The 24,292-nt window shown below is 38.3% G+C and overlaps 1 protein-coding gene across 1 annotated transcript in view; it reads left to right on the forward strand.

Moving 5' to 3' along the window:
- Nucleotides 1–24,292, forward strand: part of CACNA1E (calcium voltage-gated channel subunit alpha1 E) — a 285,148-nt gene that overhangs the window by 88,244 nt on the left and 172,612 nt on the right. The window contains exons 4-6 of the mRNA XM_070941053.1: nucleotides 12,248–12,351; nucleotides 14,685–14,837; nucleotides 17,059–17,240. Coding sequence (XP_070797154.1) covers nucleotides 12,248–12,351; nucleotides 14,685–14,837; nucleotides 17,059–17,240 — 439 coding nt within the window. The remainder of the gene's footprint in view (nucleotides 1–12,247; nucleotides 12,352–14,684; nucleotides 14,838–17,058; nucleotides 17,241–24,292) is intronic.

Genomic DNA, 24,292 nt, shown 5'->3' on the forward strand with positions numbered 1-24,292 from the left:
TTGCCCTGGCTGCCAGACCTTCATGGTTGAAAGCTCTCCTTTTGGGAGCCACTGAAATAATCCTTTTCTGCTGCCTCTATCAATGCCTTCCCCTTTGCACCAGAAAAATTAAAAGCAACCATCAAGTCTCCCTGATCTGATCAGTTTTTAATATTTTGGCAATAACATGTGTTCCACCCACATATTTTGGCAAAAAGGGGGGATTGTTGGAGGTTAGCACCCACCCCTCTCCTAGGAAAATGAAATATTCTAGGAAATATTAAAAAGGCAAAATATTATATTTTCCCTAAAAAAGATATATGTTTCTAAAGACAAACTCAGAGCCTCAACTCCCTAACCTCCCGCCCCCCCAGCAGATATTTTGGTGCCAACCTATCTACAGGCAAAGACAAAGACTGGGCCAACTTATCTACAACATAAAAAACATGGCCCTCAGGACATGATAGGATTAGCCTTCACTCAAGATCCAAACCAGGACAAAGCCATTAAGCCATAATAGAAATTGCCTAAAGCCCCTTCATTACATCATCACCCAGCAAGAATCAACCAGGCCTTGGATACAGATAGCATACAAAGTTAGCTAAGACCCTCACCCCCTGGAAGTCTGTCAGCCAATGGGACACATTTCTTGTACAGGAACAGGAAACTGTAAGGCAGGGCCCAAGAGAGTGTATAAATATATCCCTCTCTCCACTCCATGTGCTCATTTGCCCAGGACCCAAAAAACCCATGTGGTCCTGTCCACCATTAAACCATCCTTCCAAGCAATCTCCATGTTTCCAGTGTCTTTCTCTCCACTTGGAACTGAACCCAGATGGACATTTCTTCCAACACCAACCTCCAATTTCATCTCCTTGTGGTATGTTGTTAAACTGCTTGGCTATGAGTGGGTGTATATGTTTCAACCAAAAACCAGGCAGTACCTCACATGGTACTGAAAAGTTTTTGATCTTCCTTATCCCCACTTTTCTACTGTTATTACAAGTTCTTTCATTTCAACTTCTTTTTTATTCTTATCCATGTCTATGCCAAGTGTTGGAGTTCATTGTATTTTCTTTGACTTGATTCAGAAGGTTCCAAAATTCCCAAATATTTGTAGCCTCCTTCTTGTGCTATTGCCTTCATCAAATCTTCATTGTTAAGCTGTATTCCATCATCTTCAGTTTTTCTTAACTTTTATAGTTATGGTTGTAGACTTGTCAAGCCCAAATTACATTCCAATAGTTTTACTGAATTCTTTCATGCTTTTTAATAAGGAATCTAGTTCTAGTTTTTGTTTTGTAAATGGAAAACTCTGCATGTGTGTGTTAAATTTAGTTCTATTGGTTTCAGCCCATTTCCCCAGCCTAGCAAATTAGTTTTGAGTTTTATATAAGTCTTCTGTTTTGCTACCTTATCCAGCCTATGTCATTTATAAACTTGATAAGTGTTCCCTCTCCTCTTTATCAAGATTAATAATCTTGTATGTAAGGCAAAAAAGGACCTAAGACTGATGTTTATGGCACCTCCTTTTCTCCACTTTGATGGAACCACTGATGAGTCTTCTTTGAATTCAATTTTTGAGTAAACTATGTATCCACTAGCTGGATATCTATGCTTCGCTACAAAATTGTGTGATCGGGCTTGATAAATCAACACTTACAGCTTGAAAATTAATGAGTAGTTACGATCAGCCTCTCCTCTACCCTTCTCTCCCTTAGCCTTGCCCCACAGAAGCCTCCCCTATCCTATACCCTTCTCTTCCTCAGTCTTTCCCCACAGAAGCTTCCCCTATCCTATCCCCTGCTTGCTGCTGTGAAAGTAAAACTAAAACTGAAACTCCTCTCCTCTGCTTGTGTTTTGCATTTGGAACAGATTTCTTTTCAGGTGGGGAGGGGGAGTAGAACTCCTTAGCATCAGAGTGTGTTAATAATAATATAGGAAATACTAATGATCTGATGTTCATTTCAAAAAATCCTTTCTTAGTGAGCACCTAGAAGCCAAGAGGAACATACGTGGCAAATTTCAAGTTTGTAGGTTTTATGGTTGTGGAGATTTTGTGATGATGCATGAGTGGTATTTCACTTTTATATATATATATAGATTATACGGATTAAGGAAATTTGTGATTTAGTGAAGACCTATAATTTATTGCCAAGTCTGGGTGTGAAGTTTGACACCACAAACTCTTTTTTATACAGATTAAATAATATATGCATTTTATATCTCAAGCTCATATAGTCCACTGGGCATTGATTAATAGATAAGGAAAATCATGAGCCTTATGTCCTTTCTGGTTTTTCACTGAATCATCTGAACAGTCCATTTTTGAGATGTTAGATTTTAATTGTCTATGGGTTTTAGCTGGGATGTTTTAAATTTTGGGCCAAAGTGTGTAATTCTTTTAACAAATTTTAAATTTTGTATTGGGATGTTTTTTATTTTGGCTGTGCACTGCCCTGAGTCCAGCAGGAGAAGGGCAGTATACAAATTTAATAAAATAAATAAATAAATAAATAAATTTCATCAACCAAGACACTTTATTTTCATCTGAGGACTTTACTATGGGATTTTCATTTTTAGCATCTACACAGGGTTCAGTTTAAAGCTTTCCAATCAAGCTTGCAATGCATATAACAAATAATACTTTCTAGTTTTTGTGAGATGCAGTTTGTGCCAGCAATCCATCATTACCAGTAACTACAGTAAGTCTGACCCATCATTTATATAATTAAGCATTTATTTGCAGTATTCTTTTCATTTCCCACAGGCTAGAAGGATATATAAAAGTACCATTTGAACCCATTGGACCTTGATACTGTTGCTATTTCTACTGGTAATCTCCATCACAACTCACACAATAATCCCTGCTCTCCCTCACTCTCCAGTAGATGCCTGCCTGCTGCATCCAAGGCTATATCCTTGTTCCACATTTTCCAGAAGACCATGGAATAAGCCCTTTTCTATGTGATTGTTCCATATCATATAGAGAAAGACCATGAGAAAAGTTAGTGATCTCTGGGGCTCCAATTGCTGTTGCTGTGTTCCATGCTTTCTAGAGGGAAATGGACTTGGGGATTGGAGAAATCTTCTGGTGAAAAGATCTGTGCTTGGGCAGCAAAGAGAAGAGGCACAAGGAAGGAAAGGGATTTTTGGGGGACAGAACCTCTGCTTGCTTCCCCATCTTCAAATGGGCCCTTCATCAACAATAGCAGAAACTACCACCTCACATACATGTGTGGGCAGCAGCTTTGCACTGTGAAGTCTGAGGCACAAGAGGAATATTATGGGGTAGCAGTTTCTCAAGCAGCACACCTCCTTTGAATGCAGGAGAAAAGCACACTGAAAGAGGTATGAGGAAAAGGCTGCCAATAGACCACCTAAAGATGCATTGCATTTCTATTCCAGTTGTAGAATTGTGTCTAGATTGCACCTATTCATGTTTAATAGAAATCTACAACTCTTTCATCCCATTTGATCAACAAGTAAATAACCCTGCCAATAAGGGTAAAAATGTTTAAAAGTGGAATTGAAAATGGAAAACTGAATCTGAGTGTGGCTTCTTCACCCTCCCATAGAATCTAGCCCACACAGCCACTGAACATGGCTTCCATGGAGTTGTTGACAAGACTTTATAGCAATCAGTCTGACAAGAACCTCAGCCACAATCAACTTTTCTGGTTAATCTAATGATGGATCGGCTAACTATACTTTTCAATTCACCCCTTTCAGATTTGTCATAATAAACAGAAGACAAAGAGGGGGAACAAATCTGTTACCACAGCACATTTAGTTAATGTGAAATAGTTTTGTCTTTCTTGGTATCCTAGGAAACAGAACTGTTGTTACTGAAAGGAGCCAGTTTTTTTTTTTTTTAAATCCAACTGTATACTGGAGAGAGGGAAATGATCATAATAAAAAATAAAGGTGGTTAATTGCCCAGCAAGGGAGACATTGCCAAGAGTAATGCTGGCCTGTAATTAGGTGAATTAGTAGAACAATGACCCAATTTCCCTGGTTTCGGGGCGGCTGCATAAAACTTGAAAAGTCGATTCCTTAATTTAGGCGATGTAGCCTGTGTGTGCTCTATTTTTCTCTATTTGTAACCTCCTCCAATTTTTTTACAAGCTACATTTAGACACCTAAGCAGAGTCAGGCTCTAGGATGTTTTCAATCAGTACCAGTTGAGAAGGCAAATGCTGAACACCTGGTAATAGTCTCTGACCACTCTATCAACCTATCCCATTGCACTCCAAATTTATAAACTCTTTCACAGAATGTAGTTCACTGTAATTCATCTTCTAAAAAGGATCACTTGTTGAAGTATACAGTATGCTAGCTCTTGGTTCTCTTGGCATTAAGCATTATTCAAGGTACATGAATCTAGCCAGATGTATTTCAGAGCCAGTATGAAGTGATTGGCAACATTGTTACCTCAGGCCTCTAATTAGGCTTCTTGGCCTAATTATCATGTGATTTTATGGCTTTTTCTTCTTTTTCTTTCTATACTCAATCCTGTACCCAGGATTTACCAGATATTTTGGGGGGCATGTTATGTCTTCCAGTGGTGGGTTTCTACAGGTTCGGCCTGGTTCGGGTGAGTCGGTAGTGACGATGGTGAGTTGAGAGCGAACCGGTTCTCTCTGATGGTTAGGTTGTCCCTCCCGCCCTTGCGTTACACATACCTTATATGTGGTCGTTTTTAGCCCAGCTGAAAGGTGTGGCAGAGCGAATTGCCACGTCTCAGCTGTTCCCTAATATACTGTGATTGCGTGGAGCGCATGCGAAGCACGTGCATGAAGCAAACCCGGGGTAACACAGGTTGAAACCCACCACTGATGTCATCACCACCTCTCAGTGAGCTTCAGTCTGATTTTTGTTTTTTGGTTTTTCTTGTCTCCATTTGATCTCTGTTGTCCCTGAATAACACAGGATCCTTTCTTTGGGTGAGAGTGTTTCTTTGCTTCCTTCTTGTATCAGGTGCTGCCTCCCATCACTGAAGTTTTTGTAAATGCAAATGTATGTATAAATTTTTCGAAAGGGAAACATTGTCCCATTTTTATTTGAATTAACTGACTTGCCTGATTCGTTTAAAAGAACATATTAGAAGCCATGCAGCGTGAAAAAAAGATAATGCATTTATAATACAATAGAAAAATAAAAGATCAACAAAGAATCTGATGTATCACCAATCTTTTTGCAAACATTGGTGATCAGATCCTAGATGCCACAATTCTTTTGAAGTGATGCTAATTTCAGGAGATATAGGTGCAATATAGGGTATTGCCCATTGGGTCTAGATTTTCTGAAGGAGCCAACTTAAGTCTTGCTGGCCTTTATTTTAGTCTTTGTGTCTTCTGTCCATCTTTCTACTAAAACCTTGTGCCATTCATTTAGCACTTTATGACACTGATGGTTTAAAGGAGTGTGTACCTCCTGTTTTGAAGAACATTGATCTTGAAATATTGTCACTTGTTACCTTAGGAAACAATCCTACCTTAACAAAACTGTCTCCACATTGGGCTGATTGTACCCTGTGGAAAAATTAAATTGATGTCAGAAACTAGCAATTCTCAACAACCAACACCTCAATTAGTTTAGGAGCCTGGGATTTAATTATACAAAATGACAAATGGGCTGGCACACCTAGTTGTGTTGAAAGAAAGAACTTTTAATGGCCTTGTGCAGTATAATGATTAAGTGGGGCTTAATCATGGGGCTCCCCTTGAAAAGCACCCGGAGGCTCCAACTGGTCCAGAACGTAGCCGCGTGGGTGATTATGGGCGCAGCTCGTTACGCCCATGTAACACCTCTCCTACGCGAGCTGCACTGGCTCCCGGTGGTCTTCCAGGTGCGATTCAAGGTGTTATTTATCACCTTTAAAGCGCTCCATGGCTTAGGACCTGAGTACCTACGAGACCGTCTTTTGCCACCAATAGCCTCCCACCGACCAGTTCGTTCTCACACGGAGGGATTACTCAGGGTACCGTCAGTCAAATTATGTCGACTGGCGACTCCCAGGGGGAGGGCCTTCTCTGTGAGGGCTCCAACCCTTTGGAATGAACTGCCCCCGGAGATACGGAATATCCCTGATCTCCGTGCTTTCCGCCGTGCCCTCAAGACCCTGATGTTCCAACAGGCGGGGCTAAACATATGAACATGTGAATGATTTTTTAAATGTGATCTAATTCTGGGTTTTATTTAATTGACCAAACTAAGTAATAATTTTAATTAGCAATTTTATGATATTTATGTGTCTATATTTTTCTTGACTGTACACCGCCTTGAGTCCTACGGGAGAAAGGCGGTATAGAAATATAATAAATAAATAAATAAATAAATAAATAAATAAATAAATGAATGAATGAATGAATGAATGAATGAATGAATGAACTAAATATACCCACCATACCCAAATTAACAAAATGAAAAGATCCAAATGATAAGGATACATGAAATTAATTCAGTTGTTGGTCTTATCATTACATCTGGACCATAGAACAACATTGTGTCCATTTCTCATATTTAGAGCAAAGAAGACTTTAAAAAATTGCTAAGAAACATATCCCGGACCATTCCTTGAAATCAGGAGAATGACTTTCATTCCAGTTATGCAGGATTAACTGCTATGCCACAAGACTGATAAAGGCAAAACTCTTCATACAATGACAGATTTTATATTTTAAGAGTACAATTTAATATCAATTAAATTGTACAATTTAATAATTGTACAATTTAAGTACAATTTAATATCACATTGAAACCCTTAAATATATTTAACATGCATTGACATATATGTTAACATGAAATCAGAACAAATCAATTAGGTTTGATCAAATATATTAATTAAATAAATTAAAAAAAATAATAAAAAAAAGAGCCTTGATGGTACAGTGGTTTAGTGCACCCTGTCATTAACACAGCTGCCTGCAATTACTGCTGGTTCGAATCTCTCCAAGGCTCAAGGTTGACTCAGCCTTCCATCCTTTCTAAGGTAGGTGAAATGAGGACCCAGTTTGTGGGGGCAATAAGCTGACTTTGTATAAAATATACAAAAGAATGAAGGCTATTGCTTAACGCATTGTAAGCCGCCCTGAGTCTCCGGAGAAGGGCGGCATATAAATCAAATTAAATATATATATATATATATATATATATATATATATATATATATATATATATATATATATATATATATATGGATCAAATATATAAATAATACTAATCTTAGTTTTTAATATAATATAATAATAAAAAGCTGCATTGTTGAATTCTATTAATTCTGTTGAACTTTGTATGAGCTGCTAAAGGGGCATGCTGTTAACACACATTCCAGATGTGCAGATCCCCAGGTATATAACGAAGGCAAGTCAAACTCAAAAGATAATCTTGCAAAATATTTAAAATAACACTAAAAAAACTCTGATTTAAAGTATTAATCCTTGTTTAGACCAAGCATTCCAATAAAACATTTTCTCCACTATTTTCGGATTTGAGTTATTCCACAATATCAACTTCTCATGTGATTTGGGATCAAATCATAACTGCTTACTATTAATGACAAAATATGCCTAGCTGCTTTTCAAGCATGAAATGAAAATCCTGGTTTAATATTCTAACATCTGCCAAATGGGCCCAGAGAGAAAAGTAATCATAATAAGTCTAATTCCAGAAAAATACGGATGTTAAGGTAAAAGCCCAGTGATATAGTTGAAAATTTGGTAGATAAGCCACAATCCTCATAAGGTAACTACAGTATGTCAAAAGGTATTCTAGGGATGTTAGCCAGCCATTTTTTTTCTCATTCAGTTATTTATCTGAATTAAATCTAATGGGAATTAACATTCATTCTCTCTCTCTCTCTCTCTCTCTCTCTCTCTCTCTCTCTCTCTCTCTCTCTCTCTCTCTATATATATATATATATATATATATATATATATATATATATATATACATATGTAATATGCATTTTAATAACATTAATCTTAATAGGAGTTTTAACCATCATGTTATATACATTGAAACTACTTTGATACATTTAGACATATTTATTTTGTTGTATTGTGATACAGATAGTCCTCGATTTATGACCACAACTGAGACCAGAACCCATGTGACTGAATATGATTTTATGATATTTTTTTGTGGCAGTTATTAAGTGCCTTTCAGTCGTAAAGGGAACTCTGTGGTCTTAAGTGTGAATGCATTCTTCTGAATGGGCATTTTTTTGCTAGAAACCAGCAAAAAAAGTCACAAATTGCAATCATGTGACCATAGGATGTTGCAACTTGTTTTAAAGGCAAGCCATTCACCAGTTGCTCAAAATGTCTGTGTATTAGGGATTAGCCTCTTGTAATTTGGACAGTTATGAAGTAACCAATTGCAAGTTGAGGGCTAACTATAAATTTCAGGAGAGATATAAAACCAAAATTTTATTGTATCTGTATAAACTGTAAATGGCCTTCTCCCATAATCTATAGATATAGCAGACCCCAAAGGCAACAAATTAGACATATTCTAATTAATAATGTAGCCAGAATAAACAATCATATTGGTGTGTAACTTCAACAAGTGTTTTCTGAGGAAAGGGGTTTTATACGATGTTATGGTCGACTCCAGAGGATGGTAATAATAAAGTTATGGATTTCTCAAAGTCTTCAAAAAAGTTAAATTCTTTCAGTCAGGACCTAGCTTCATTTTGAGGAACCCTATCCAAAAGTATAATATGAGCCTTCTTTGACAGATGTATTTTAAACCCATGGTTATAATTTGTATTTACAGTGTAGTTCATATACTATTGTGTATGTGTAAGTTAGAGAAAACTCTTTTGAAGGCTACCTTTGAATCTATCAAAGAGGTGACTACTACACTAATTCAGAAATCTGCTCTGTATCAAAGGATAAATACTCTGTGGAATCCCAAAGGTGCTTTTTCAAAAGACAACTGGACTTTGTTTTTTCCTTGAAGATGTTTCGCTTTCCATCCAAGTCAGAATTGAAGAAGCTTCTTGGATGAGAAATGAAATGTCTTTTGAAAAAGCACCTTTAGGACAACTATGACCTGGATGACTGCGAATCTCCATAGACTTTTACTCTGTGGAATAGCTTATTGCCGATTTGCATGTGTTAGTTCAGAAGTTGGCTGGAATGAAAGTTGAGCAGTTCAAAGCTCATTCATCAGGATACCTTGGAATTGTTACGGGATCTACATTAATCCACTTCTGCTTGGGGACTGATGTAAGACTCAAGAAATTGCAGCTCAGGCTAAGCAAAGAGGAAATACCACTATGTTCGATCATTCCATCCTTCTGCCTTTCAGCATTGAATTGCTGCAGCTGGGAATTAGTAGAGCTCCATTATCTACCTAAGGGAAGTATCTAAGTTATGGAGATTTGGCTGTGTCACAAAGAAGTGGTTTGTCATGACTCCTTCTTTCAAGGCATCAACAAGGTGTTACCTTGTGGAAAAGAGATCTTTTGCAAGTAGATGCCCTTAATGGAACATATATGGCTGATGGGCAATTAGGTTCATGTCAACTTCAAGTGGCTCAGAAGCTGGGAGATTGGGAGCCCAAACATGTGGTATTCTGCATCAAAATTTAGTTAATTCAATGTGACTTTTCTGGCTCAGTCTAGCTTGCAATATAGGTGAAGATCTTTAAGGGTTCTGGTGCTACATAAATATGTTTTGCCAACTAAATTGTCACTTTGCCTACAAGAGCGAAGATTTGGTTGCGAATCTGTACAAGGCAATCTCAGAGTATACAGAACCTGAGCTATTATAATGATCAGTGCATGGTTGAAAAGGATTCAGGATATAGTTTGTAAACAGCCACTCCAAGCTCATTTGATTTTAGTGGAAAAAAGTAAGGAAGAGTCTACCTTAAAGTATTAAGGAATAAAGTAGTTCTAAAATTCAACAGAAAAGAATTCCAGGGTTCTGAATTAGAAATAACTTAGTTATTGAAATTCATCTCATTCATCTCAATAAATATCATTTTAAATATTGATAAAAAGCATCTGTCAGTTTCTTAACGAAAGAAAGAAATCTTGTTTGGAAAAATCACTTTAGATTGAGGCAGCTGCCAAAGAACTTAAACACCTACACACCATCTACAACTGTGAAGAGTCAACAAAGTCTTATTTTGATTCCTTATTACGTTTTTATAATATTTGGGGAAATCCTGACACCTTCAATATGGGAGGGGGGGCATTGCCATTTCCTCCTTATCTCTGAATTCTTAGAATTACTGCAGAAAGCACACATTTTTACCAAATTTGATTTCAAAGGGTCTTATAATGTAATTTGCCTGAAAGTCTTGTTCTATAGTCCTTGATGTTGTTATGAGAAGTTGGAATATAGTTATACCATTCAGACAGTTTCTCAGTCTTTGTGAGATTTACACATTGTATTTTCCCAAACCTGTTAGACAAGTTTTTAATTCTTTATTTGGACTGATTGATCTTTGACCTGTAAGGATCTAGCTATTTACATCAGACAGCTTTTGTGGTTCTTCAGTGACTTTTACATTAAGCTAGAGCAGGGGTCTCCAAACTTGGCAACTTTAAGACTTGTGGACTTCAACTCCCAGAATTCCTCAGCCGGTTTTGCTGGGAGTTGAAGTCCACAAGTCTTAAAGTTGCCAAGTTTGGAGACCCCTGGGCTAGAGAAACATGCCTTTAATTTGCCTGCCTTAGATTATAGTATTTCCTCAAAGGGAAATGCTTTCTGCCAATGCTGAGTATTCTATCTTGGAAATCTTCTGCACATATGGGTACTCAGAGATGTAATGTGATACCTTTTTTTAAAAAAAACATACATTTATGTCCAATTCTGTGCACCCATCATGCTGATCATTTGTTATGTGAGATAGATATTCCAGAGGTTTTTACTGCTACTCAAGATGACTTTCACTTCTCAGCTCATTCTCTGCCCTTTAGTTCAGGGGTTCCCAACCCTTGGACCATGGACCGATACTGGCCTGTGGCCTGTGCGGAACCAGGCTGCACAGCTGGAGGTGAATGGTGAGAGAGTGAAACCAAAACCACTCTTTTTTAAGTGAAATAACAATATAAAACACCAATTATATATGATGTAGTGGTTAAGGCATCATGCTAAAAACAGGAGACCATAAACTCTAGTTCTGCTTTAGGCACAAAGCCAACTGGGTAACTTTGGGCCAGTCACTTTCTCCCAGCCTTACGAAGGAGGCAAGGGCAAACCGCTTCTGAAAAACCTTGCTAAGAAAACTGTAGGGGCTTGTCCTCAGACACAACTGAATGGAGGAAAGGGAGGGGGGGTGGGAAGCACTGAGGAAATGTGGACAAGATGGAATATATGCTATGTGCTCCATAGGTGATGCTGCAATCAGGTTGCTAAAATATAATCCATTCTTACTGATGATTAACTTTGCATATTGCCTCCAAGGGGATCTATGTGCATCTGAGTTCCAAAAGATCCAATCCATTTCCTCTCCACAATTAAAAATACCTAAGATGACAGATAGAAACCATTATTAAAACATACCAAAACAAAGTCAGTAGTGTACACACACTGTGCATCTTAAAAGGCAGTCTTTGATGTATCTTTCATCATCTAAATCTCCTAGAATTTCAGGCCAATATGTAGCTGTATTTCCAACATATTTGGAAACCATCAGCTTGTATTATTACAGGATAGGTACTCATGGACAGTATGGAACTTTTAGTACCTAATTTATAGCCTCAGATTGGCAGGTATCCAACATTTCAAACTTTGGGGCTTTTTGGTGGAGGGGGCTGTTCAAAGGATAGAAGTGATGTCTTAAAATTGTAGAGACTTACAATAACAATAACATCCCTTCAACATTTTTTTTAATTTCCACAAAATTGGGCTGCTTTTTTTAGGGATAAGGGGCAAATTAGTACCTTGAGAATTGTGCCTTTCTGAGGGACAATTTTGCTAAATTCCCAAGACTTTCCTATTCAAGCCTCTTGGTAAGGATCTGATGTATTGAATTTACAACTCCTAATTCTAACACAAGGCACAGACTGAACTGGAAAATGTGAGTTCTAAAGCTAGTGTGTATTTTTTTAATTGCTGCTCAGCTAAGATTAGGCTAAGAAATGGTTGTTGACTCATAGCATAGAGTAAGGTGCACCAATTCCGGCTGTCAGGTGCCTGGTGTGTGTTACACCCCCTCCTGCAGGGAGGGAGGGAGGCTGGCAGGCATATGTGCATTACCCAAGGGCTATGTTTAGTAACTTTTGTCTCTTCCTGTTTGTTTCTAGCATCCTTGCAACAGCAGGAGCACATTTTAACACCCATGTGGACCTGCGGACTCTGCGGGCGGTACGAGTGCTCAGACCCTTGAAGCTTGTCTCAGGCATTCCTAGTAAGCATCTGGTTTATCTCCTCCCACTTTGCCCTACTGTTGTAGTCCTTTCTTGCAGAGCAGTGTTGGTGTTTCCAATGGCCATCTTTATTTCCTATAGAGGTATTCTATTAGAATCAGGACATTTGCATACAATTCCAGACTGGCCTTTAAAATTAAGTAATATTAAATAAATAAAACATTAAATAAAATTGATATTAAATAAAACATATCTTCAACAACCAGACTTGACAGGCTTCAAGTATCTCTGCTGATCCTCTGATTCAGGAAGGTTTTTGGTAGATCGGTAACTAAGGAAAAGAAACCTGACTTGGTTAATTCTGAATATACTTATAAGGTGATGCTGAAAAGGGAGAATGCTGAGAAGATGAGGCCTTAAGAATTAGTAGTCCCATCTATTTCTCACGTGTTTAGAATACTATATTCATATATCACTACTTAGTTTTACCTGGAACGACAATGATTTTACTAGATTACCATACCAGACCCGCCCAAATTGATCTGAACTCTAATAAATTAGGATAGTGTCAGAGCTGGCAATTATGACATTTTAGCTGGCTCTGGCAAAAAGGAGGAGATGTATTAGGGCAGTCAATGGTCAGGTGAGCTAATAAGCCATTAATCAGGCCCATGTGCTTTGAGAAGATTTCCAGTTTTACTCAATAAAGATTACAGGTGGTTCTCATGTAACCACTTGTTCATCAACTATTTAAATTTACAACATTGCTTGAAAGAATGATACTTACTGGACCTCAAAGTTCTGGCTGTTACATCATTCCCACAGTCATGAGAATACCATTGGTAACCTTCAGCATTTGCTTCTGACAAGCGAAGTCAATGAGGAAGCTGGCAGGAAGTCGCAAATGTTGACCACCTGGTGGTCAACAAGACGGTGCTCTTAACAATGGTGCGGAATTCACTGAATGATGGCAATCAGAACTGCTATCGCTAAGTGGCACAATCGTGAGATGTTGCACTTTTCATGTTGGTTAGCAACAGAAATTCCAGTCGCAATTGCTATACTTAACTGAGGGTTGCCTGTTCTTTCATGCACTAAGGAAAAAAAGCCTGAGTTTTTATTTTGGAGTCAGAAGAAATTCCAGAGAGTCAATATTGTACAGTGACTAAAACATTGGACTTGCACTGGGGAAACACAGGTTTTAGTTCACCCTCATCCATGAAAATTTACTGGGTGATTTTTGGGTAAGTTATTGTCTCAGCCCAACTCATCTCACAGAGTTATTGTGGACAGGGAAATAGCACTTTGAGCTTCTGAATGAAAGGTGAGAGACTACTCTAATGAAGTCATTATTAGGTGGCTCAGTGGCTAAGATGTTGAGCTTGTCAATCAGAAAGGTCGGCAGTTCGGTGGTTCGAATTCCTAGTAAAGGTCTCCTGCGTGAGCAGGGGTTTGGACTAGATGACCTCCAAGGTCCCTTCCAACTCTGTTACTGTTACTCATGCCATCATTATCAGTTCTGACTCGGCAATTTACAGTTGCTCTGAATTGGGCTGCAAAATTCTCATCTGCTCACTTAAAATATACAATATGGTGATCGAATCCAGAGCCACTGGTGACAAGAAAAATATATTTCCCAAGGCTTGCATATCCTTTGAAAAACTACAGATATATTTGTTTCACAATTTTTGGGGAAGAGTCTTTTCTTTTCAGATGTATACTTTTATTAATTTTACAAGTACAATGAAAGGAAAACAAAGTAGGAATTAAATGAATGTACAGGAGATTAAAAACACAAACTTTAGGAAAGTACTGTAAGTACAAAGGTTTCAAAGTGACATTTATATATACATTGGCATATTACAATATTTTTGATCCATTCAAAGTTTTATGTTAATACAAATGTAACTTGGTATTTAAAATTAGTTTATCAACTCTAAACAGAATAAGCTGAAGAAAGGAAATCACAATAATTTTTGCTTGATCTAGAAAATTTGGCAAATGTAACTAATTATTAAAAATTGAATATTGCAATCTTACATTAGGGAAAACCTAAACTTTAGAAAACTTTGGACTAAACGAAGTATTTTCTTCTGCAGAAAAAAATTGGGAGGTTTGTTCTAATGGGAAAGAACTTGCTCCTTTGGGAGATGAATATTTGCTTTCTCCGCCTTCAGTGACATAAGCTTTGCCTGCTTGCTAGAGTGTTGTCTTCCCTTGATTATAATATTGCATTTGCCAGACAATAACAATTTTTCTGAACATATTTCACAGTGTGACACTTCCTTGTCTCTCTGCTTTTCCCAAAGGGAATAATGTGCTGATTGGTGCTTCTTCTTTTCAATTTCATTTTTCTCCTTTTCCTTTTCTCAAGGTTTACAGATCGTACTAAAGTCCATCATGAAGGCAATGGTGCCTCTGCTTCAGATTGGTCTCCTTCTCTTTTTTGCAATCCTGATGTTTGCCATTATCGGCCTAGAATTTTATAGTGGAAAGCTACATCAGGCTTGCTATGTAAACAATTCAGGTAAGAGATATTGCCGTCTCCCTTCTGACTTTATTCTAGTCCTGGAATTTTAAAACACTGTACAGCTATGGCTCTAATTAACCTACAATCCTTCAGAAAGATTTGTTCTGTAGGTCTGAACATGCCCTCTGGGCAAAAATATTTACTGTAATTCAAGCAGCAGAAATGGTTTGAAAACAAAACATGATTTTTGTTGTTGTCATTGTTTCCCCATATCCTGTTAACCATGAATCTTGAATACCTCTGTTCACATTTGTATTTCATGCCAAGTCCTGATGCAGAGGTGGGTTTCAGCAGGTTCTGACCAGTTCTGGAAAATGGGTAGCGGAAATTTTGAGTAGTTCAGAGAACCAGTAAATATCACATCTGATTGGCCCCGCCCCCATCTATTCTCTGCCTACCGAGTTCCAGCTGATTGGGAGGAAATGGAGATTTTGCTGTAATCTTCCCCTGGGGTGGGGTGGGAATGGAGATTTTATAGTATCCTTCCCCTGCCATGCCCACCAAGCCACGTCCACAGAACCGGTTGTAAAATTTTTTGAATCCCATCACTGTCCTGATGATACAAGGCAAAAATAGTAAAAAAAAAAAAAAAAAAAAATCCAGACTAAACTCTAGTTTTCTGCTTTTCTTTCCAGTCTCCTCACTTCTCCCTTTCCACACCCAGGCTAGATCTTCTTTGAACACAAGACATAAGAGCAGCTCAAACCTTTAACTGTCATATTAAAGAATAAAGTATCCATTTCAGAAAAAAAAACCCTCTAACTTTAGCAAATACATAGGCTACATGAAAGAACATAATCTGTATCACTGTTTCCTATTTGTTATTCTCCTTTCCACTTACTCCCATGTACACCTTTTTGGCAACTTTTTCCCTTAATTTAATTTAAAATTTTAATTATTTCTTTCAATTATTTATTTTAAACTAAAGGAATTTTTTAAAATTATCAGGAGGTCGGAGTGCACCAAGAGAGATGTCTATACTTGGGAGAGGTCTATATTTTTTCTCCATTTTTTAAAAAAATGGATCCCTTTCCTCATGGCCAAAGTTAAAACGCTATATTTGGGAACAAAATCTAATGCTATGTTTTGCTAAACCTCCGTGAAGAAGAGATGGTGTATTTGTCATCTCAGGAACCTACCGCCACCATCACAAGGAAGGCAGCACAGCAGATCTGGGGAGGGGGGACATTTGCTACTTCAATTCAATTCAAACCTTTATTGTCAGAGTACATGTGTACAATGAGATTGGCTGAGCCTCCCTTCATGCAGCCCCCCCCAACACAATACAACTCACAGTGAAAGACCAAAAAACAAACAAACAAACAAAAAAAAAACCCTAGCCCAGAGAATCCTACTAACAAACACTCAGTCCTATTGCACCATGTGAACTTATTGCATGTTGGGGGCGGCCCCGCAAGTCAATTGTACTATGTTGTTGTAGAGTTATTTTTCATTCAGGAGTCTGACAGCCCACAGATAAAAACTGTTCTTCAGCCTGTTTATGCAGCTGCCTATGCTTCGATATCTCCTTTCAGATGGTAGGAGAATAAAGAAGGGCTGACCAGGGTGTGAGTCATCCCTGAGGATTTTCCCCACTCTTACTTACTTATTTTAGGAATAAACAATCACCAAAAGTAGTGGCCAGAAGCAGAACATGCTTATATATGCTCTCCTTAGGGCCATTATTCTTTCTGATAGCCATCAATACTCTGTAACTAAGAAGAAAAGATCAGTGCAATGGTCAGATGGACAGAATATACTACTGCTTCTACCATTTCATGATCATAATGGTAAACAGGAAGCTCTGAGTTAAGGATGTCAAAAACCAGCAGTTCCCTGGATCTTGGCAGTATGGAAACCCTTGATACTGACCAAACTGACCACCATGCAAGGAACCCAAACTTTCCTGGAAGAGAGGAACTAGAGATACTCAAGTGTCTTGCAGACATTACAATGCTAGACTTGGACTGGTTGGCTGGATAATTTGGGCTAACTGTTCTTTCTCAAGCCAGCCCACTTCACAATGTTTTTGTGCTGATAAATTGGGGGTAAGGGAAATCCTCATGGTCTTCACCTTGTGCCGTTCAAGGAAAACGTAAAATATAAATAAAAGAAATGCATATAGAAGCTTCCTATTTTATTATAACTTTCTTGGTCGACATTGCTCCTTTACATATACATACGTTAAAAAAATGATTTCACCTCTGTCTGACTACAGGTGAATTACAAGAGCTGGACCCGCCACATCCCTGTGGAGTGCAGGGATGCCCTGCAGGTTATGAGTGCAGAGACTGGATTGGTCCCAATGATGGGATAACTCAATTTGATAACATCCTCTTTGCCGTGTTGACTGTCTTCCAGTGCATTACCATGGAAGGATGGACTACAGTGCTGTACAATGTGAGTAAGGGAAAGTGAGGAAAGAGAGGGCTGGTGCAAAATTATTTTATTGGATATTGCTTCTAAATCGTTACAACCAACTCATTTCATATCATTTCTCACTGTATCTCATAAGAGCACTATATTTGAATTCTCATATCCTCATGTATTATTTAAAAAAAACAACGCTTCTCCCTCTTTTAACCATAATTTTTGATATAGTAACACCTGACTGGCATCCAATTTCCAAATATTATCAGTTCAAATAACATTTATTGTTTGCAATATACTTGTATAAATATTATCCTACTAATTTCCAGACAAAAGTTACAGGCACTGATTCATCTAAGCCACAGATCTTTCCGAATTGACAAATCATTTGTCTGCCAGCGTCCACTTACCGAATAATAAAATCCTACCCTGCAAATTGATGTCCCATTTTGTGGTATTGTGTCACTATATCAATTCTATTAAAAAGCTACTGTATAATTTCACCCTTTTTCAGTTGCTGAAAAGGGTCCTTACCATTCTTTCAGGACAATCACCGCTGCTTTTAATCATAAATGTGAAAGAATCAGTTTAATACCTGCATTTGAGTAGAGATTTCTTTCTTTCTTTCTTTTTTCACCTTTGCTATATGGCATGCTCTATAAACTTGTACAGCTGCTGTCAAAATATTGGCCAAGCAGGCACTCACAAGGCATATAGGTTTATAACAGAAATTAAGCTTCTGACAGAGTAAATCTGTTGCGGGCAAGCAGAGTTGGTAATTATCTAAACGAAGGCTTTGCAGCCTTCTCCATCAAATTCTTCCTGTCCCTTCCCATCGCCTCCTCCCCTTCCTTGTCATGAACTGCACTACTCTGTGTATTGAAGCAGCATAATTGCATTATAAGTACTTGACATAACTCCTATAGGAATTTGATCATGTAACTGTGCTTAAAGGCCTGGCAGACGCCCACGAGTGTGGTAGGCAGTGAGGAGAATATCGCTTTTAATGATGGTGCCGAACTTCAGGCATAGTGGCAATGCTCTCCCTGTTGGGAAGGAGTGGTGCCACCAAGTCCTAGATTTATACTTTCGCCTTTTTTAACTGAGAAGCAAATCTCTTGATTTTTGGTTCCCGCTGTCTGTGCTACTGCATATAGCTACAAATACCAACCCTTGGCAACTTGGCAGAGTTACTGTAGAGATTAATGATTAGGGTTCTGTCTGAATGTGAGACAGAGAGATTGCACTCTTACATGCTGCTTTCAGTTTTGAAACTAGAAATAAAAGGGATATTGGAAAAACAGGTTATTTATTATGCCTTATTTATTAGACATTTTCCTCAGAACAATATTTGAGAGGGAAAAAAAAGACTATGAACACAAACTGTATACTGCAATTTCTCTATCATGTCAACTAGGGGCGGCTGACTTCTGACTTTTCTCTCAGGAACTGGAGCGAGGAGGTTCATGGAACTGGCATACTGCAGTGAATTTATTTGAAGCTTCAATTATGGTTTTTTTCCCCTACTTAAATAGTTTTAATTACAGTATGTGTTTTCAGTTTTGTTTGCCACCAAGAGTTCCTCCTGATATATGGTTAGCTATATAAATTTGTTAATTAAATAAATAAAGCTGCAAGAACTTGGTTTAAAGTATCTGGACAGCAGCAATCTATTGGCACTTTATTTGGGCAGGAGACTGAGGTGAGATTGATTTGGTGAAACTGAACGCATCACTTCACACTAAAGTAGGAGACACAATTTCTGCTGCACATAGAAATTCTACGCAAGTAAAGAACTGAAAATAAAAGAAAGCATGTCTACTCCCAGTGCTAGTAGTCCCTAGTGGGACCTATTAAGTTAACCTAAAGACTAAATATCTGCTACAACAACACTGTTCGGCTAGTTTTCAAAATGCCAGGAGGCCATATAGAGGGTATTTCATAAAAGGGGTATTGTTGCTATCTAAGTGCTTTGGAGATAGCAAACTCATGAAATAAGAAAAACATGGATTTCTAGAATGTCTTTATTGCTAGCTAGGTAATTTAATAGAATCTTAAAAGTCTGCCAAAGCAATCTTCCAAATCATCTTATATTTAGCAAACGTAAGGTGGGGTTCAGTGGAAATAAGATGAGTTTTATTACACTTCTATCTTTCTTGGTCTAAGAAAGTGTTTCTACAATAACCCTATTCCCTTCTCCACATTTGAAGGGTCTGGTGGACATTCCATCACAGTGGCACGAAACCAGTCATAGATGGTGATCTGCCATATAGTCCCTCTCTTGGTGACTAGACCAAATGGGCAGATTCAGTTGCCTGATGTCTCCTGGTACTGCAGGAAGTTTCATAAAGAGCTTTAAAGATGATAACCAGTGTTGTGGTCCGCCAGACTCGGATGATGAGGAGGTTGGGGAGGAACTTGGGCCAGTTCTGGAGTCTGGGGAAGGCTCTATTGGATGCTCTGTGTTAGACACAGAGATAAAGCCAAGGCCGTTTGACATTTCCCAGCCACTGGAGAGGCAGCTGCATTTGGAGACTGATATGAGTGAGGAGGAAGTACAGCTGGGCCCTGTTCCAGATGCATATACGTAAAAGAGGGGAACAATGGAGGACAAGGAGTCGATTCAGGAAGCAAAGCACACATGGACATTGAATGGCCCTTCCCTGGCTGGGGAATAAATAGAAGGAAAGGGGATTCCTGATTGATTGTCATAGGAGACAACAGTTCATATTTTGTGTTACGTGCCACAAAGACTGCTTGCGAGAACTTAATTTGCAGCCTTTTGGCTGGGACCCACAGCCTTGCAATTATCGCAAGAAACAGACTCCTTGTCACAAAAAAACCCTCTTGTGAAGGTAACAAAGGTCTGTGAAGAACTATTGCCTGGACTTTTCAGTGGATGAATGCAATTAATTCACAAGAGGTAAATAAAGAGGGGGTTTTCGTGATAAGGAGTCTGTTTCTTGCTTCTGTTAAGGCTGGGTCAGAACAACCAGGACTTTCAGTTGGGTCCAGGTAACTTTTGGCAACTTATAATGTGACTTCAAGATGGGCGCTATTCCAACTTAATAGAGTTCTGATATCAGAAGTCTACACACCAGGTTTTCTCCAAAGGCAATCCCTTGTAGAATGCATGGATTATAATTGGTTCACCAGCTAAGGCTAGATAAAGGCTCCCCTGGCCATAACTTCCACATAAGCAGGGGCTGGGAGTCAGGAGGATTAGTAAATTATGAACCAACTCCTTTGGGTGTTCCAGACTGCCCTGATATCTACACATAGTTCTTGTTCATCAGCATCAGTTATAGCCAAATGGTAGCTAATTAACACAGAGAGAGGGGAGAAGAGATGTTGATTGCTGCTGCCTCATTTAAATAAAGATATTTGTGCAGCAACACAAGCATTATTTTTCACTCTAGCATGTGTTGTCAGTTGCAGAAATTTGGCAGTAAGTGCGTGCATTGGTCAAAAATGATTTTTAAAATACCATTCACTACCATTTATTACTGCCGTATTTGCAAATGGTTGCCTAATGAGACAGTTACTTAATAAGGGCAACATGCATGAAAACCAGCAATTGTCTTTGTAGGATTTACTCTGAGTTTGTTTCCACCATCCAAATCCTAACAGCCTCCAGGTCCTGGTTCAAGAATTGAATGGCATTTTCAACTGGAATTGCAGGGGTGATGTGTAACTGAGGGTCATCAGTATGTTAATGACACATCACTTGGAACTGCCAAATGACCTCTCAATTTATTTCACATGGATGTTAAATTTCTTTGGAGGAAGACACTTAGCAATGAAGTAGCCCACATCAAAGATACCAAAGATTCAAGTGGCATCTTCCCCATTCACCAACTAGGGCTGAAACCACCGTAAAATAATACCTCTGCCTCCCAACCCTTGCAGACATGTGTGTAACTTTATAGAATACTGCTGAGGGACCAAATAGGACCACAAGATGTACTTTCCTATCTTGATCTTAATGAAGATGATCAACCTAAGCAATCAGTGGTATTTAGTGTATCCTCACTGATAAAGATCCAGATAATATATTTTATGGTATTTAGGATCTTCTGTAGTTGATTTGCCAATAACACTTCCATCAACTTTGCAGCAAGGTTGGAAGCTAAGCAAAAGTTGTCAAAAACAACTGGGTTGAGAGAGGACTTTCTCAGAGAGCACTATACCCTCCTCCAGAGTATTTTCCAGATCTAGTTGCCAATGGAAGAAGCCAAAAAAGGCCGAGCTTAGCATACAACAGGATGTATCAACTTCCTTGCATCGTGAAATCAAACAAACCCTGAACTGGTATACATAATGTATATATAGCCCAGTACAGTCTAGTAATTAAGGCACCAGGCTAGAAACAAGGAGATTGTGAGTGCTAGTCCCATTTTAGCATGAAAACCAGCTGGGTGACTTTGGATTAGTCACTCTCTCTCAGCCCAACTCACATCACAGGGTTGTTCTTGTGAGGAAAATAGGAAGAGAAAGGAGTATTAGGTATGTTAGCTGCCTTGAGTTATTTATCAAAATAATACAGGAGGGAAATAAACTAAACGTAACATATTTGGGTGGTAACTTTTGCTGTAGTTGTTAGGCTGATCAAACATTGAAATAGAACAATTTTCCCCCCTCGCTTTGGTTGCTTGTTATGGATACACTTAGTGGATCAAGGAAATCAGTCTCAGGATGAACTCCTTCCTTTTCAAGCCAATGAGATGTTTGCTATGTTTGATATAATTGATTGATTGATTATGTGCCATCAAGCCATTTTTGAATCCTAGAGACCACTGTTTGATCCAAAGTATAGGATAATAAGGGACATGGTGCTTCAGTGGCTAAGACACTGAGCTTGTCAATCGAAAGATTGGCAGTTCAGCGGTTTGAATCCCTAATGCCCTGTAATGGGGTGAGCTCCCATTACTTGTCCCAGCTTCTGCCAACCTAGCAGTTCAAAAGCACGTACGAAATGCAAGTAGAAAAATAGGGACCATCTTTGGTGGGAAGGTAACAGCGTTCCATGCGCCTTTGGTGTTTAGTCATGCTGGCCACATGACCACGGAGATGTTTTCGGACAGCGCTGGCTCTTCGGCTTTGAAATGGAGATGAGCACCACCCCCTAAAGTTGGGAACGACTAGCATACTGTATATGTGCAAGGGGAACCTTTACCTTTACCTTATAGGATAATATACTATGAATTGATTTTTCATGTGCATCTTGGCATGCAAGTTTGTCTCCAGTACTGAAACAAACATATGGGAACATAATGCCAAGAGTTTGTGCACATGTTGCATATTTCATATGACAACACAGTTGCTCAGCCCAGCTGTAGCTACATCTACTATGTTGCTGGGAAAACTAAACTTTGTGTCACAACTGAAATATGAGCTATATTCTCATTCAGTTGTTAGTTGACAATGTACTTTGAGAATAGGCATACAGATCACAGTGTCTTATATCCTTTTAGAAACCCAGTAAAACTGGAGTCCCAAAATATAGGACTCTCAGAGGTATCTTTGTATTAATATTTGTCTCAAACTGCAGTGATAACCAAGCCCATTACCTTGGCAAAAAGGAAAAAGACATTAAAGAGAATACAATGGAACAATAAATAGGAAAGTTCCCTTAACCAGTCTTCCAGAATTTCTACAAGTTTTTGATTAATCTGATTAAGTACTCTGCTGTGATGACACCCCTCTGCAATTCATTTTTTGTGAAAGGCTGAATCAAGCCTAACTAAATAAATCCACATAAATCCTTTTAACTTCATAAATCTCTATCTGAATTTTATGCATCCAAAATCTGGGACCTGTCAGATTGAAAATTGGCAAAATTTTGAGTGCTTCACATGGTCACATGATCATTCTTTTCAATTCCCCTTGCCAGCTTCCCACAAGCAAAATCAATGGGGAAGCATCAGGAAGTCAGAAGTTGCTTGGACTCCCAGTGCTTTTTCCCCCCCACCATGGTCATTCTGTTTCCTGGTTTAGGTATGGAGATATCTCTGAAATGATAACCCAATAGGTCACAGGTTGTCTAGCTTCTTTTAAAGCAAAATGTAGTCAGAAGTAAAGGATTCTGCTTAAGAGGTTATGTCTGTAGGCATTTAAGGAAATTTCAATAGGTTTTATTGACTATTAAATATATTGTACAAGACACAATTATTTCCAAAGCAGTATTGATAGTGGAAACATCATGATCTTGAAGTCTGCCAGTAGAAACAATTATTTTTAAGGATAATTTATCTGAAATTTGCATTGGTTGTAGAAAGGTCATGATTCTAAAGACTGCCATTATTCCCCATCAAGATATTTCTAAAACTCAAGCTTCAAAGGAAGCCCTTCTGAAATAACCCAGACAATGTATTTTATCAGATATCATTCAACCCTGTTAATTTCACTCAAACATCTTCAAAAATATGTAAATAACAATATCATGGAATGAAATAAAAATGAGCAAGCAAGAAAAGTTCATGGTTAAGTTTAGGGCAGGAAGGAATGCGTTTGGATTTAATGCTGATCATAAAAAACAGTTTCTGTAAGGGAAGGTGGGAACTCGGACTCTCATGCTTCAGTTACATTATCTTGCAATTACTTAGTAGACCAAAATAATTTAGTGTTGTCAGGATTTTCACACAGTTGCTGATTGGACAAAGTTCATGTAAAAAAAACAAGTCTATGAGAAATTGGATATGTTCACAAGCCCATCTTCTCATAAGGCGGAGACAGAGAATGTCACAGGCTAGCACAACATGTTAATAAAAATTCTTATAATTGGAATTTGATGGATAGCAACGTTGCAAAAAAGACAGGAGATTGGCAAACCAAAGGCTAGTGGTTGGCATCTGGGCCTATGGGAATTAAGTTGAATGACACAGTTTCTCAAGGTAGGGAGGTTAATTATGTTAACAACAAACAGCTACTTGAGAAGTACAGGGCACAAAGACATGGGAAAGATAGAAGAAAGCAGCACTAACAATTAAACTATGGCAGATATAAGCAGAGAATTGCACCTTCAGACTAATAGAGAGCAATCCACTATTTTAATGGTTTCTTCCTACTCTACAGTATAATAT

The sequence above is a fragment of the Pituophis catenifer genome, unplaced genomic scaffold, assembly GCF_029215685.1.
Source record: "Pituophis catenifer annectens isolate HBS135680 unplaced genomic scaffold, rPitCat1.0.hap2 SCAF_3, whole genome shotgun sequence".
Taxonomy (NCBI): Eukaryota; Metazoa; Chordata; class Lepidosauria; order Squamata; family Colubridae; genus Pituophis; species Pituophis catenifer.